Source organism: Sitophilus oryzae, unplaced genomic scaffold (genome assembly GCF_002938485.1).
Source record: "Sitophilus oryzae breed Bouriz unplaced genomic scaffold, Soryzae_2.0 scaffold_1522_pilon_pilon, whole genome shotgun sequence".
In the NCBI taxonomy this organism is placed as follows: Eukaryota; Metazoa; Arthropoda; class Insecta; order Coleoptera; family Curculionidae; genus Sitophilus; species Sitophilus oryzae.
Genome location: NW_022146195.1, coordinates 127,638 through 141,932, shown reverse-complemented (window position 1 = coordinate 141,932; position 14,295 = coordinate 127,638). Strand labels below are relative to the sequence as shown.

At 32.0% G+C, this 14,295-nt stretch overlaps 1 protein-coding gene across 3 annotated transcripts in view; it reads right to left on the bottom strand.

Moving 5' to 3' along the window:
• Positions 1-306: 306 nt before the first annotated feature.
• Positions 307-14,295, bottom strand: part of LOC115878769 — a 127,724-nt gene continuing 113,735 nt past the window's right edge. For 2 of the 3 annotated variants that reach the window (XM_030895360.1, XM_030895362.1), the window contains 4 exons: positions 13,239-13,399; positions 9,375-9,608; positions 6,599-6,802; positions 307-1,662 (listed from right to left, as the gene is read on the bottom strand). In XM_030895360.1, the coding sequence (XP_030751220.1) occupies positions 1,581-1,662; positions 6,599-6,802; positions 9,375-9,608; positions 13,239-13,399 (681 nt within the window). In that variant the 3' untranslated portion in view covers positions 307-1,580. The remainder of the gene's footprint in view (positions 1,663-6,598; positions 6,803-9,374; positions 9,609-13,238; positions 13,400-14,295) is intronic. The other variant, XM_030895361.1, reaches the window with a different exon arrangement.

The window sequence follows — 14,295 nt, the reverse complement described above, 5'->3', positions numbered from 1 at the left end:
CAGTAGTTTTATACAGGTACGGACGAAAAGTTATTATTCTTCAAACCAGTAAAAAATATCTAGGTGGCGCCCTCTACAAGTAGCAGACATATTGACATCTAAATCAAATTTCTCATATCAAAAAAATTCCAGACAACAGTTTTAATCCAAATATTGATGTTACTTCAGAAATTAACTGGAAAAAAACAAAATAAAAATGAACTTCTACACCCAGTATCTCCGAAACTAAGCCATTTTAGGACATATATTTAGACGAACTTTCTTATTTATTTTTATCTGCAGAATATGCTGCCGAAGTTTCCGGAATACAGTTCGGACCACCCTGTATATTAGTCTCCGCAAAAATATTATTATTAATTAATATGGTTATAAAAGTGGAAAAAATAGGTAAATAATTTTGTTTCTCCACTGAAACGTTTTGAAAATCAAAAAGGTCTCATTGAAAATTTCTCCAAATAATGTCAGAATCTCGACGTTATTGAAGCATTTATAAGCGAATCAACTTAAATTACACATAGTATTTTACACTTAATATTTCACCGCACGCCCCTTACAAATGCGATACCGAGGAAAACCGACAAAAGCTGCAAATCTATTTGCTGCAAAGGTTACAATATAAAAAAAAACAAGTAAGAAATATATTCAAAAGAAGCAGACAAGCAATCGAAGAATAAATGAAATGTTTACTCAAGTTTTCAGTTTTCCATGAGGTAAGTCTAAAATAAACGGACGGAAAATATTATGGAAAAGTGAAAATTCGAGTCAAAAAAGCCCTTTAAATTAGACAAAAGAAAATTAGAAATATTTATAAAAATATATGTTCTCTTTTGCATAATTACATGAATGTTATCACAGCTAGTTACTAATTATATTTATTTTTAGTACAAATATTAATAGCTATTACAATGGACATTTTGGTAATCATATTTTACATCTATAAAACTGATTTTTCTTTTATACATATTACTACTGCAAAAAATTAATAGTTGTGAAAAATTGAACTAACTACTTAAATTAATGAGTACCAAAATATTATTGTCGATTTACAGTAAACTGTTTACAATATATTAAGGCAGTATACAGTTATTTACTAGTAATATATTATTTTTTAATCCTATCTCTAATATTAGCACATTAGGAATACATGGAAATAATATGGCTATTATTTTATTTATTCTAAGGAGAAATGGAAATATAATTAATGTAAGTTTTTATAATGCAATTAAGAAATACAACTTAAAATGAAACGGTTTTATTCAGAAAATAGACAAAAATGAAAGACTCTTTTTATTAATTAGTAAATTTCTCTTCTTACTAATTAACAGGATTTTATTATAAAAAAATTGAAATATAACATTTCTCCTTATTATCAGGAAAATCTTTTACTAGCAATGAATAAAAATAATTATATCCAAAAACGTGATTGAGTCATTCTATTTGAAAATAATATTTTATATTATTTTTTATAAAGAAATTGTCGAAAATTTTTTGTCGTTTATTTAATTATTTTTTTTTTAATTATTTACAATTTTTTTGCTACAATTATATTTCCATCTGGATGTTATTTACGACGAATCAATTTATTTGTAGCTAGCTTCGCTGTCATTATCACCAAACCAGCCTTTTCTTGGTGGTCCCATAAAACTAGTACTTGCTTCGCTCCTGTAAAACAAAGGTTACTAAATAAATTTTCTTGTTCGTTAATTATTGTCTGGTATCAAATAAGTCATTTCGGCAAATATAAAAGTTCTATAGCTTGTTTGGCTGTCATACACACTGTGTTTTAAATGTACAGGGTGTCCGATTTTCCTTTGTTTTATGTTGTTATTTTTCTTTTCTGAGTGGAGTCTAAGCGGTTTTCACATCACCGTGCTACTTTTTTTATGAAACTAAAGATAGTGCACACAGATTTGTCCTAGCCCTCTTAGTTCATGAAATATAGAACAAAATTGAAAATGTTGCAATTTTCGACTCCCTTCGTATCTCGGTTATCTTATAACTTATCGAAAAGGTGAAAACTGAATCCCGTAGAGTTTTTGACGTAGAATTCAGGGGCTAACTAGATTTTTGCTGCGAACTGTCATTCTTGAAATATGACCTAAACTTTTGACCCAAAGTTACAGTTTTTAAATGGTATACCCTGTATGATATACCGCATGATCGAAAAAAAAAACGGCGTCCAGTTGGCTGGGAAATGACGATCATTGACATTTCCCATATAAATTTACATATAAAATGACAGCGCTCTTCATTTCATAGCCATCGTTGACGCCGTTTTTTCTCGATCATACGGTACTTTTATGTTATTTGCTTTAAAAAAAATAAGTATAGACCTTTCTAAAAAACTCTATAGTGGTAAACAACTTTCCAGTAGTCGGTAATTTAATACGTGAAATAACCGGTTTACCGGTATTTACCGGTTTTTTCCTTATCAGAAATAGCAGAAAAAATATATAAGCAACCTTAATTAAACTAAGCCTAAAAGCATAGTGGAGCGACGAGGCTAGCGGCGAGCAAGCAGCGCTACAACGCGTCCAAAACAAGCCTTTGAATACAAGTCCGCGTGAATACAAGTCCTGCTCGGGCGGTTAGATCGAGCGGCGAGATCGATTCAAAGAAATTTGTTTTTGCCGCTCTGTCCCGCTGTAGAAAATGATGGATTCCCAAAAATTAAGAGATTTAGTATTTCTAAGAGAGATTTTATGGGATCAGAAAGCTAGTAATCACCATAATCTGTACATTTAGATAAGTTATGAGGTGAAGTGGGCAACAAATTTTCGTAAAGGTTATAAAACTTGCCACACTCTCTCCGGTTTTTGAAAATTTTATTCTACACTACACCTTCTGGTTTGTTGGTCTCAAATAACCCAAATGTTTGCGATTTTAGCTTCTGTTAACATTTCATATTATCAATAAGCAAATGAAAATAATAAATTTGCAAGTACCTCGCTATTCCGCGCCGCTCTACTATGTTTCAGCACCTTTAGGGTTACGCGACGCGGTATCGCGCTGCTTGCTCGCCGTCTATCCTCGGCGCTCCACTATGTTCTTAGCCTAAGGCTAAAAACATAGTGGAGCGTCGAGCAACCCTACTTGCAAATTTATTATTTTCATTTGTTTATTGCTAATTTAAAATGTTAACAATTGCTAAAATCCTGGGCACTAGTGTCGCAAACATTTGGTTGATTCGAAACCAACAAACCAAAAGGTGTAGTGTACAGGAAGCTTTCAAAAACCGGAGAGAGTGTGGCAAGTTTTATAACCTTTACGAAAATTTGTTGCCACTTCATCTCATAACTTATCTGAAATGTACCAGTTATGGTGATTACTATCTTTCTGGTCCCATAAAATCTCTCTTACAATTACTAAATATATTACTTTTTGGGAATCCATCATTTTCTACAGCGCGACAGAGCGACGAAAACAAAATTATTTGAATCGATCTCGCCGCTTGATCTAACTGGTCGAGCAGAGCGCTTTACTATGTTCACGCGTACTAGTCATCACAGGTTTGTTTTGGACGCAATTTCGCGCTGCTTGCTCGCCGCTATCCTCGTCGCTCCACTATGTTCTTAGCCTAAAACAGCATTTTTAAATTTGCACCTTAATTCTTTTTTCCTGAAAATATTGCAGTTCTCTTATCAAAACTGGTTCGGTCCATACCCATGGATGTTATATATTTTACAAGTGGTTGGTTTTAGCCTTTTTTCTTATTGAAAGTAACATATTTTCCTGAATCGACAACAGAGTTTTTACCAAGTTGAAGAAACCTGAATATTAGTGCAATTCCAATTGCAATTCCAATATTAGATGCCTTGAAGAAGTTATGTTATTCCGAAGTCAATTGGGATAGGTTAGGACTCTTAATTTCGGCACTGTCTTTGTAGGCGCCATTGTCAGCATCATCTAAACGCATAAATCAAGAGTCTAAGTATTTCCAATTGATTTGGGAAATACTATACGCTATTATCTTTTATATAGCGGATTGGGTTCTATTTATATTCCGTAATTTTTGGAATCAGATTCTTCAAACAGGATTATGTAATTAATGAAGAACATCTTTACTCGATGCTTAAAGTTATGCTCTAATTTGTTATCTCATCAACCCTAGATTTTAAGGAAAATCTATTATAAACTGCTTTGAATTTTTGCAACTAACTTCAAATTTTTTGGTTCCAATTTTTCCACAGGAACTTTTATTGCTTCTAATACTGCATTGTAGAATAGATATTGTAATAATTTTTTTGCCAATCTCAATAAAAGTTCCTAACAAAGGCTTCGGCTTATAACTTTTTCAGAATTCTAGTTAATTTGGTTTTTGGCTTCTAGTCCAGTATATATTATTTATTTTTTACCATTACCTAATTTACCGGTAATATTTTACCGCGTTTTTAGTATATTTTAACAGTTAAAGATACATAGATAAACCGGTTATGCAATCCCTACATGTGTGGGAGAACAGGCACAGTAGGTGAAATGCGGATACGCAAAAATTAGCGAAGTCGACTGTCTATATAATAATACTAATATAATATACAGGGTGACAATTTGAAAACGATAGTGATACTTAACCTCACAGATGAATGAAATGTATTTAATATCTAATTTTAAAACGGATTGCATTCACCGCCTCATAGAACTTCATTTAAAAATGTTTGTTCCTACCTATACTATACATTCCAAATTCCTTTATTTATTTACATTTCGTCTTCGATATCGCCACTACAAAACATAGAGTAATTTAATTTTTTTGCTGTTTTCGACAAAACATGATTCTCGTTTTGCTTATTCCTGATATTTCGAACAAATTATTATCAGGTACTTGTTCTTTATTTTCCGACTCCTGGTGTTCATTATTTATTCCATGTTCTTCCAGAATCAGTGAAATAATCTGTGAAAGTACATTTCATAAACAATTTCAATAGTTTCCAATTATTAGTACTGTTTCTTAAAATGGTTTACCCTATTGCTGAACGCGTAGAAATGATTTTCATTTACTGAGCTGAAAATCGCTGCTTTGCAAGAACGGCGGCCGCATTCAACTAAAGACATCGTGAAAGAAATGTTGGGCACAAGTACATTCGTGAGTTAGTAGCTAAATTTGCAGAAACAGGATCTGTTTGCAATAAGAAAAGGAATGAGCCAAGACACTCTCAATGAAGCCGCTCAGATTGAGGTTCTTGGTGAAGTTGCTATGGCTCCCATTACATTCCTTCATAAAGTTGCAGATCAAACTGGACTGTCGCGTGAGTCAGTCAGGAAAGTATTAAAGCTTCACAAATTTCATCCATACAAACTCCTAATTACTCAAGAATTATGGGACGATGACCGGACAGACGTATTTAGTTTTCCGAAATTATGACGGACAAGATTATTACTCAGCCCAGGTTAATAAAGAATACCAGTGGCGAATGCACTTTTTACTTAAATGGCAAGGTAAACAAACAAAACTGTCAATATTGGAGCGACATCAATCCTCACATTATTAGAGAGGGGCATACGCAATACCCTCAAAAATAAATGTTTGGGCGGGTATATTAGGCAATAGTATCATCGGTCCTCTCTTCATTAATGAAAATCTAAACGGAGAAATTTATGCAGAAATGTTATAATATTAAATAATATAATTCGTGAGGTGGAAAATCAAAGGGACGCCAATGGAAATATTTTTCTAGATGAGCATTTGCTGCACTTCCAACAGGACGGTGCGGTTCCGCATTATATACGCCCAGTAAGAGGGTGGTTGGATAATCATTACCCAGAGCAGTGGATTGGTAGGAGGAGACCCATAGAGAATGCCCATCTAGGTCACCAGATCTGACACCGCTGGATTTTTTCTTATGGGGCCACTTGAAACCCGTTGTATTTAAAACTCAACCAGACTCCATTGAATAATTACAACAAAGAATTGTACAGGAGTATAGAGCTATTTCACCTGAAACTTTTCAAAACGTCCGAGAACAGTTTGAATACCGGTTGTACTTGTGCTTGGAGAAGAATGGAACCCATGAAAAATTCTTAAAGTAGTAAAGGTAAGCTTTCCAGTATTTCATTATCATTATCATAATTTTTCAAGGAGATGCATTATTTTAATGTACATAAAATACATTTCATTCATTTGTGAGGTTAAGTATCATAATTTTGACAAAAAATAATGCAGTTTATGTAGAATTCTATAAGAAATACAAAAATAGTAAAAGAAATAGGGGTTGCTATTTAAAATTTTAGGGGTAGGTGCCCTGGAGTTCGAGGGGTTGAAAGTAACACGACAACAAATGCCTCAAAAATTCTCCCCCTTGATATGTAAATTGACGTATTTCTCCAAATTTTCATACTATCATCGGTAGAGGCAATATTAAAAACTGTTTGTTTTCAAATTGCCACCCAGTATATCGAATTAGGCTGTCTGATAATACGAGTAGGCTGTACCCAGACCCCACAGTTATTACGTAAAGCTATATTCATAATTTATAGTAATGCTGTCAATTCTACAATAAAAAAGCTGTAAAAACGCAGGAAGTGTCAAGTTCATTTTTTAACACTATTTTGACTTAACTTGGAAGAAATAGTTTTTAAGGCCTATTAACAACTACTTTACCTAAATTGCCTTGTAACTTCTTCCGTAGTTGTTCCACGACCTTGTGTGGTTCTGCGCGACTCTGTAGCTTGCCACGACGAGTGCTGTGCTCCCTCATTTCTAGGCAAGTAAAACGGCTGCATCCTGGCGCTCCTTTGTGATTTTGGAGTGCCCTCGGGAGTTGTGAATTCGCTAGCTGTATCGTATCTAGATGGAGCTACCCATCTGAAAGTTGAATCAAGAACCATATAAAACCATATAAAATGTATACCCATTGAAAATAGTTTTTAATACAAAAAGTTGTGAACAATGCTATTACTAATATGATATACGGTGATTCGTAGGACTACCTGGGATAATACAGGTGACAATTATATTTTTTATAATTTCTGTTTGAAGAGAGGTTTTATTTACTTTAATATTTATTGTAATCTAGTAAATATATTACAGGCTTACCCCTATAACTTTTTTATTTTTTTTTAGATAAAAAAATAATTTGGTATGTTAGTATATGGCTGTTTCACCGGAAATCAGTACAACTTTTGATTTTTAAATGATACTCTCGGTATTTTTTATCTTATATGATACAAAATAACTTTCTGAATAGATTGCCATATCATATGACAACTTTGACATTTTCGATTAAAAAACAGAATTCGATTATAAAATAAAAAAATAGAGAGGTTACCATTTAAAAATCAAAAATTGTAGTAATTTCCAGTGACACAGGAAGTGAAGGAAACTACTTAAATACGTCAATCATTCCTCATTTATATCGTTTACTAACATACCAAATCTTGTTTTTAATCTGAAAAAATGAATTTCTATATTCCATGGTTATGCATTAGAACGACTTTACCGATATCATTAATTTTTTTCCTAAAGTTCTAATACTTTTTATGTTCTTATGGATAGAAAAATTGAAAAAATTAATAAGAAAAATTTAAATTATGCAGTAAATGGAACAATTTAGAAAACGATTATTAAACTTCACGCAGACAATCGCGCGCAATTATCGTTTAAAATCTACATCGGTTGGCATCTATCGATCAAAAATTTAATTTATCTATTTCTGAGTGCACGTTCCATTCGATTGAAAAGTGTATCCAGTTTTCAGTTAGTTTATTAACATGCAAGTGTTTGTTCATCGCAGTTAGTTCACTAAAAGCAATTAAAAGATACACCTGCTACAAGAATTCAAATATAAAAAAACAGGAAGAAAAATTTACTAAAAATTATTTTTTAAATAAATTTGGTTTAGAACTAGGGCATCTACTGATGCAATTGACAGCTCACGTCACTCACGCTTATAGATTATTTGTTATAATCGATTTTACTGTAAACCATTGGCATACTAGATATTGTAGAATAGAAATTCAACGGAAGTTGGATGAGCTAGTATGTTATAAATTTTGAAATAAAAAATACTACGAGAAGTTTTTTTTTTAAATAGAAACATCATCTATTATTGTTATCATTTAATTGATTGTATATTAATATTAATATTTGTCATATAAAAATTCTGCTAAAGAAAAGTGCATTAGATATACAAATAATGTACAGATCATAACTAATCATGATTGAGTGATAACATAGTTCAAACAATAAAAAATACCAAGAAAATATCTAGATAGAGACTACATATATCTAGCAATATCTGACCTATATCTAGGCAACTTTATAAAAAAGCTACCTTTACTGTCTACAAATAGGTAAAAATAAAAGAAAAGAGATTGGTTAAAAACTACTAAATAATCTACACTCTATTCTTGATGAGAATATAAATGATAGTATTTATACAGCGTGAGTCTTAAATTAGTGCAATTTTTTACAGGGCTGGTAGATCTCGATAAAAGAAACATATTTCTCTTTATCGTTTTTCAAATAAGTCCAAAATAATCAAGTTACTTTACTTTGAAAATTTAGAAAATATTATTTTGCTTAAATTTTGAGAACCACTGGATTTTTTCAGGTTTTTCTTTTTAGTAAATTTAATCTACTACATATATGTTGCCATATTATAAAGATATAATAATAATAATAATAATAATAGCTCCCGTATAATAGCGTTTAACGCATTGGGAGTAGCAAGGTACAGCAAGTTCGGTATACAAGGAACCATAAATAAAACCAATTATAAAAATATTATGTTTGTTAAATAAAACTTTAAAATCCAGTTTTTTTTTCGAAAAATATCGTTGCAGACCCTTGTGGACTCGGCCTAACCTGACTAATATGCCCCGCTCCCATTCGAGAACGAATGGAATAATCTGGAGACAAAGAACGGCGCCGGCGTGCAGCGGCTAAAAACATTCGAGCAAAATCTGGACTATCTGTTTCTCTCATATATAACCCGACGCCTGGGGCCTGAGGAGGACAGAAACAAACAGATCAGTCGACGCGGACAATTGCCGCCCTAAATTGAAAATAAATTCCTTTTAGATAAATAGCTAGATAAATAAATAGTAAATAAGTTGAAAACAGTTCTTTAAGTAGTTTTATCGTTATTGTTTTGTTACTTAGGGTAAAATAAATTGTGTTTAAATAAATTAGACTTTCTATCCACACGGACGAAAAACGTAACAATACTAATTTTTTTCGCAAAAAAAATTCAAATATACGTATTTCTGGGATCAAAAGATACCACCCCTAAAATATTTGTACTTATTTAAGACTCACCCTGAATAATAATGAAACGAAAAAATATCTATGAATAATTAAATAAAACTAAATATTTTTTTAACTTTATATTTTTTTTCTAGTATTTAGTACTTTGAGTTAATATTATTCCTTTTACCTTTCAGTAAATTCACTTGCTGATCTAGCCAGACTAGGCTGACTTAAAGATCTAGCAAGAGAGCGAGCGTGAGTCGATCCAGTATCCGCTTCGGAATCTTCGTAGTACCTCCGGTCTGGATAATAACTGGAAGCTTCTGATTGGCTGTCGATGTGGTCGGGCCTGCCAAAGTCAACGGTCATTTCTGACATTGATCTGAGGTCGGCCTCGCTCCTGTTACTGGATCTAGAATACCTAAGTAATTAAAAAAAGGTCGATATTATATTATCGTGTATCGATTTTTTACTTAAAAACTTATTTGTTTATGCAGTATAAACTAAAATTATATTTATATCATTTCAGTTCGAATTTGCACAAAATTTTTAATAATTTTTACAAAGTTTCAATGTTGCAAGTTTAAATTTAAGTTTATTTTTAAAAAATGCATCATCATTAAAGAGTTTTTTTGTAATTGTTTATATACATTAAGTACAGCTAGTCATTAAGCAACAGGTATATGCAGAGAAGACCAGGCTACTAGTAACATAGCAGGTTGCCGGACGAATATGCGTTTACCCGATTACGTTCGTACTCGAGATTCACTGCCGGCTGAAGCGCGGAAGCGCCTCGTATCTAGTCGGCTGGCGGCTGGTCAGGCAGTACGCAGTTGCATTTGTGCTTGGACGGGTCGGTCGTGACAGACTAGGAATACGACTCGAGAAGTGCCGAGTATTTATTATTTTCATTTTAAATGTTTAACTTCACTTAAGGTAACATTTAAAATAAAATACTTAATTTATTATTTGAGTGTGTTTACAAGCTAAAACTTAAAATAAATAAATTCTCTAAACCCAAAACTCATTTCCAAAATTAAAAAATACATTAATAAAATAAAAAAAAATAAAATATTACTCTAAATAAAAAAAAGTTATAACAAGTGTTCAAAAAGACCACCTTCTTGTGCTATATAGAAGCCTAGGCAGTCGTAAAATCCCCGTCTGACATTGGCTGACATATTAGGGCTAATAGTTTGGAAAGCCTCTCGTATTTTTACTTGAAGCTCATCCAGATTATTAGCCCTATTATGACCATACACTTTGAATTTTACATAACCCCACCAAAAGAAATCATTGGGAGAAAGATCTGGTGATCTAGCGGACCACAAAATAGTTCCATGTACACTAATTAAACGGTTGGGAAAAGTATTGTTCAAATATTCTTGAACAATACGGGCATTGTGAGTAGAGCAACCATCTTGTTGAAACCAGACATTGTGGAATCTTTCTCCCAATAACTCACAAATTCTAGGGACAATCTGCTGCTGCAACAAGTCCAAATACTTTGCAAGAGTTAAATTACCCTCTATAAAAAATGGATCAACCATATGCTATCCTACAAAACCACACCAAACATTTAGCTTTTGAGGATATTGCGTGAGTACCTCAAAATATCTGCAAATTTTCCCGAGACCAATATCATACTTGAATAGGGTTATGACGACTCAATAAATGAAAAGTTGATTCGTCGGTGAAAACTATACACCCAATAAAGTTTTCATCTAAATTGACCTTTTCCATTACAGATTCACAAAACACCATACGCCGATATTGGTCTTCATGGAAAATTTCTTCAGTTTTACCCGCTTTATACGATCGGTATCTATTGTTTTTAAGGGCACCCTTTTAACCGTGCAATTTGATTACTTGAAAACGGGATTTTGAACCGCGGTAGCACAAATGAACACTTGCTTTATCTCCTGTTCTTCATTAATCAACACATCAGGCTTTTTGTGTTTTTGTGGTGACACGCACCCATGTGTTTCAAAATTATTTATAACTCTTGATATAGCAGGTAAAGATGGAATTGGCATGTTTACAAAAGTTTGTTGAAAAATTGCTTGTATATCCCGATAAGACCTATTTTGGAAATACCATTTTAAAATTTGAATTTTTTTACGAACTTCGTAAACATCCAATATTTTACTTATAAAATAAATTTTACACGAGAGCTGTCGCGAGAATCTATGTATTCGTTTTGGCTATTAAAACACGAATAAATACAAATTCTGAAACATTCTTGTCACATTTCTATTTATTTTTATTTTATCGCATTTTTTCGCCTGCTTTTTATCCGGCGGACGGGTATACGCTAATTTTCAAGTTCTGCCTATGTTACTACTACGGTGGTCCGGTCTGTATATTAATCTTGACAGAGCTGTCTTGATGGTTTACGTGACATATTAAAAGACTTCTTTATGAATTAGTCACTACTATAGCATCAACGTCAAAAGTGTCACTAGATATAGCTCGGATGTATGTGTAATAAAAATCTAGAGAGTGACAGTGAGAGAACTATACCTAATAAAAATATATAAAATAACACTGATGATGAAACGGATTATTTCATAGTGTTAAATACAAGCAATTAGTAATGAAATACAACTCAACAGGGAAAACAAGACAAGAAAAAACTTTTAACATAGTAGATCAACAAATATAGGGTGAAAATGTGAGAAATATAGGGTACGATGTTTTCTATGTGTATCTGGGAAACTACTAGAGATAGAGAGTCCGTTAAATGGGGGAAATAATTGCTGTTTTGTGGGATCATAAGTATGCGCCTTTCAGATTTTTGAAAAAGTTTATAGCTTACTAGATATTTCGAAAAAAATAAATTTCGGCTATTTTTAAAATTGTTTCTAATTCCATTATAATCTAGTTTAAACAAAAAGTTTTCAGATAAAAGTTGTAGATAATCACATCCTAAATGAGATTGTGTTCTCCGTTTTTTTCCTAAAGTCTGTCATTTTTGAAACATGACACAAACATATGTTTTTTTTTAATGGAAGCCATATTTGGACATGACCGAAGCGCAATTTTTTTTAGCTTTTCAGCGATATAAACTTTAATACGTTTTTTTTTCGAAAAATTACTTTAATAATTAATAATAATAATAATAATAATAATCGTCTTTATTGAAGAAAAAAAAGATGTGTAACATTACATATATTATTACACATCATGCAACAAGGGTGGCGAAATTTAACAAAAAAAGTTATTCTTACATTTAACCACCAATTAATTAATTATCTTTCTTGACTAATTTCACTTAGTTGGTATGGTATTCTTATTCTGTTATGATTTATAACTTATAAAACGACAGAATATTTTATTAAACGGTTCTTTACAATTTACATTACACAAACTAAAACTTAAAAAAATAATATCACTACATACATTTTAAGTTATTTTTGAAAATGTTCAAAAAATCCGCCATTGTTTTGAATACATAAATGTATCTTTTTAAAACCGAATTACCTACTAGCTATCTCACAGAACGACCGGTCGAGTGCCTCTCGTAATACATATATAAGTTCTTTTGTAAACTTTGTTATTAACCATACCGCACAAGAAAATCAAAAATGGATAGGTGAGATGATAGTGGGGGCCCATGCAATTGGTCTACCTCTTCCTATCCCTGAGTTTGCATAATTATGATATAAGTAATTTTTAACATTTCTTTCATTATGGGGAGGAGTGTCATAATGATACATGTCATACTGAAAGAATATAGTAAACCATAAACTGTTTAAAAAATCTGAAAATCGCATATTTATGACCCCACAAAACTTCAATTCTTTCCCCATTTAACCAAGTCTCCAGTAGTATCCTCTATCTCCGTATACCTACGAGAGAACATCGTAGAAAACTCATCCTGTATATAATAAAATTCAGACTGATACACAATATATTCGCCGATAGAGATAAAAAAATATGGGGCACCTCTTGGTAATGTTTTTAATGTAAACTATAATAAATTTTAATGTAAACTATTAAATCTATATTACCCATTAATAAAATCAATAATATTAATATAATATGTTACCTTCTTGGTATAGACGGATGAACCATCGGTTCTCTGGTTAAAGTCCTTACACTACTCTCCCCATCGGAGTCGTATTCGTATAGAGTTGGCAAGCTGCTTCTTCGGCTTCGATTGTCCCAGTCGTTCTTCTTTCGGAATCGAGACTTTGGTTGCTTATCGATCTGTAGCATAAAATAATACCGAAATTAATACTTTATACCAAACTTACTATCCATTTAGAAAATAAATAAAAATGAGTTAAGCAACAAAAACCGCTTTTTTAAGCTAATAATTGTTTTTCTATTGATACTAATCAATTGTATACACTTTGGATGCCCAGATGTAATGCCGTGTCCAGTGAATTTACAGAGTACTGAACAAAGATAAAGGATCAAAACTGTTGCCAAAAACTGTACTAATGTTAATAAACTACATATAGTTCATATCAAATAAACTTTTAGTCAAGTAATCGAGCGCGCGATTTTTAAATTCATTGTTCCAACTATGGACATATTCGGCGCCGGGCTGACTAACTGGAATTTAAATTTTACGCTGGAGATTCAGGTAGTGGCTCTGCTGTAAAAATGTCACATTGTTGCCACGTTTATTTATTTATTTCCTAACATTGTCATTCGTTTTGACACTTTAGTTTTGAATTACAAAAGCTTTTGGTTTACTTAAATAGTATTGTGATTCTTTAAGCTTAAAATTGTTTACTAGCAGACCTTGCCATTGTTCTTTTTAGAACCTCTTTTAGTGCGAAATGTACAAGATAGCTTAATAGCCTTAAAAAACTCATCGCAACTTTATTAATATATTTTTAACGGGAAATTGGTAGTTTATGTTCCTTAAGTGCTGTTAAGAAGGTGAGTTTTGTTGATGTAAATAATAACTGTTTATATATTTATAATTAATTTATTTTTGTTTCCTAAAATATTTTGATTAAAAGAATATATGTAAAAGTACGCAACGCTGTACCGGTCAAGCTTAATCACGTGACTAAAAGTTTATTTGATATGAACTACAGATAGATATTTATTATACAGAGTGAGTCTTAAATATCTACAAATATTTTTAG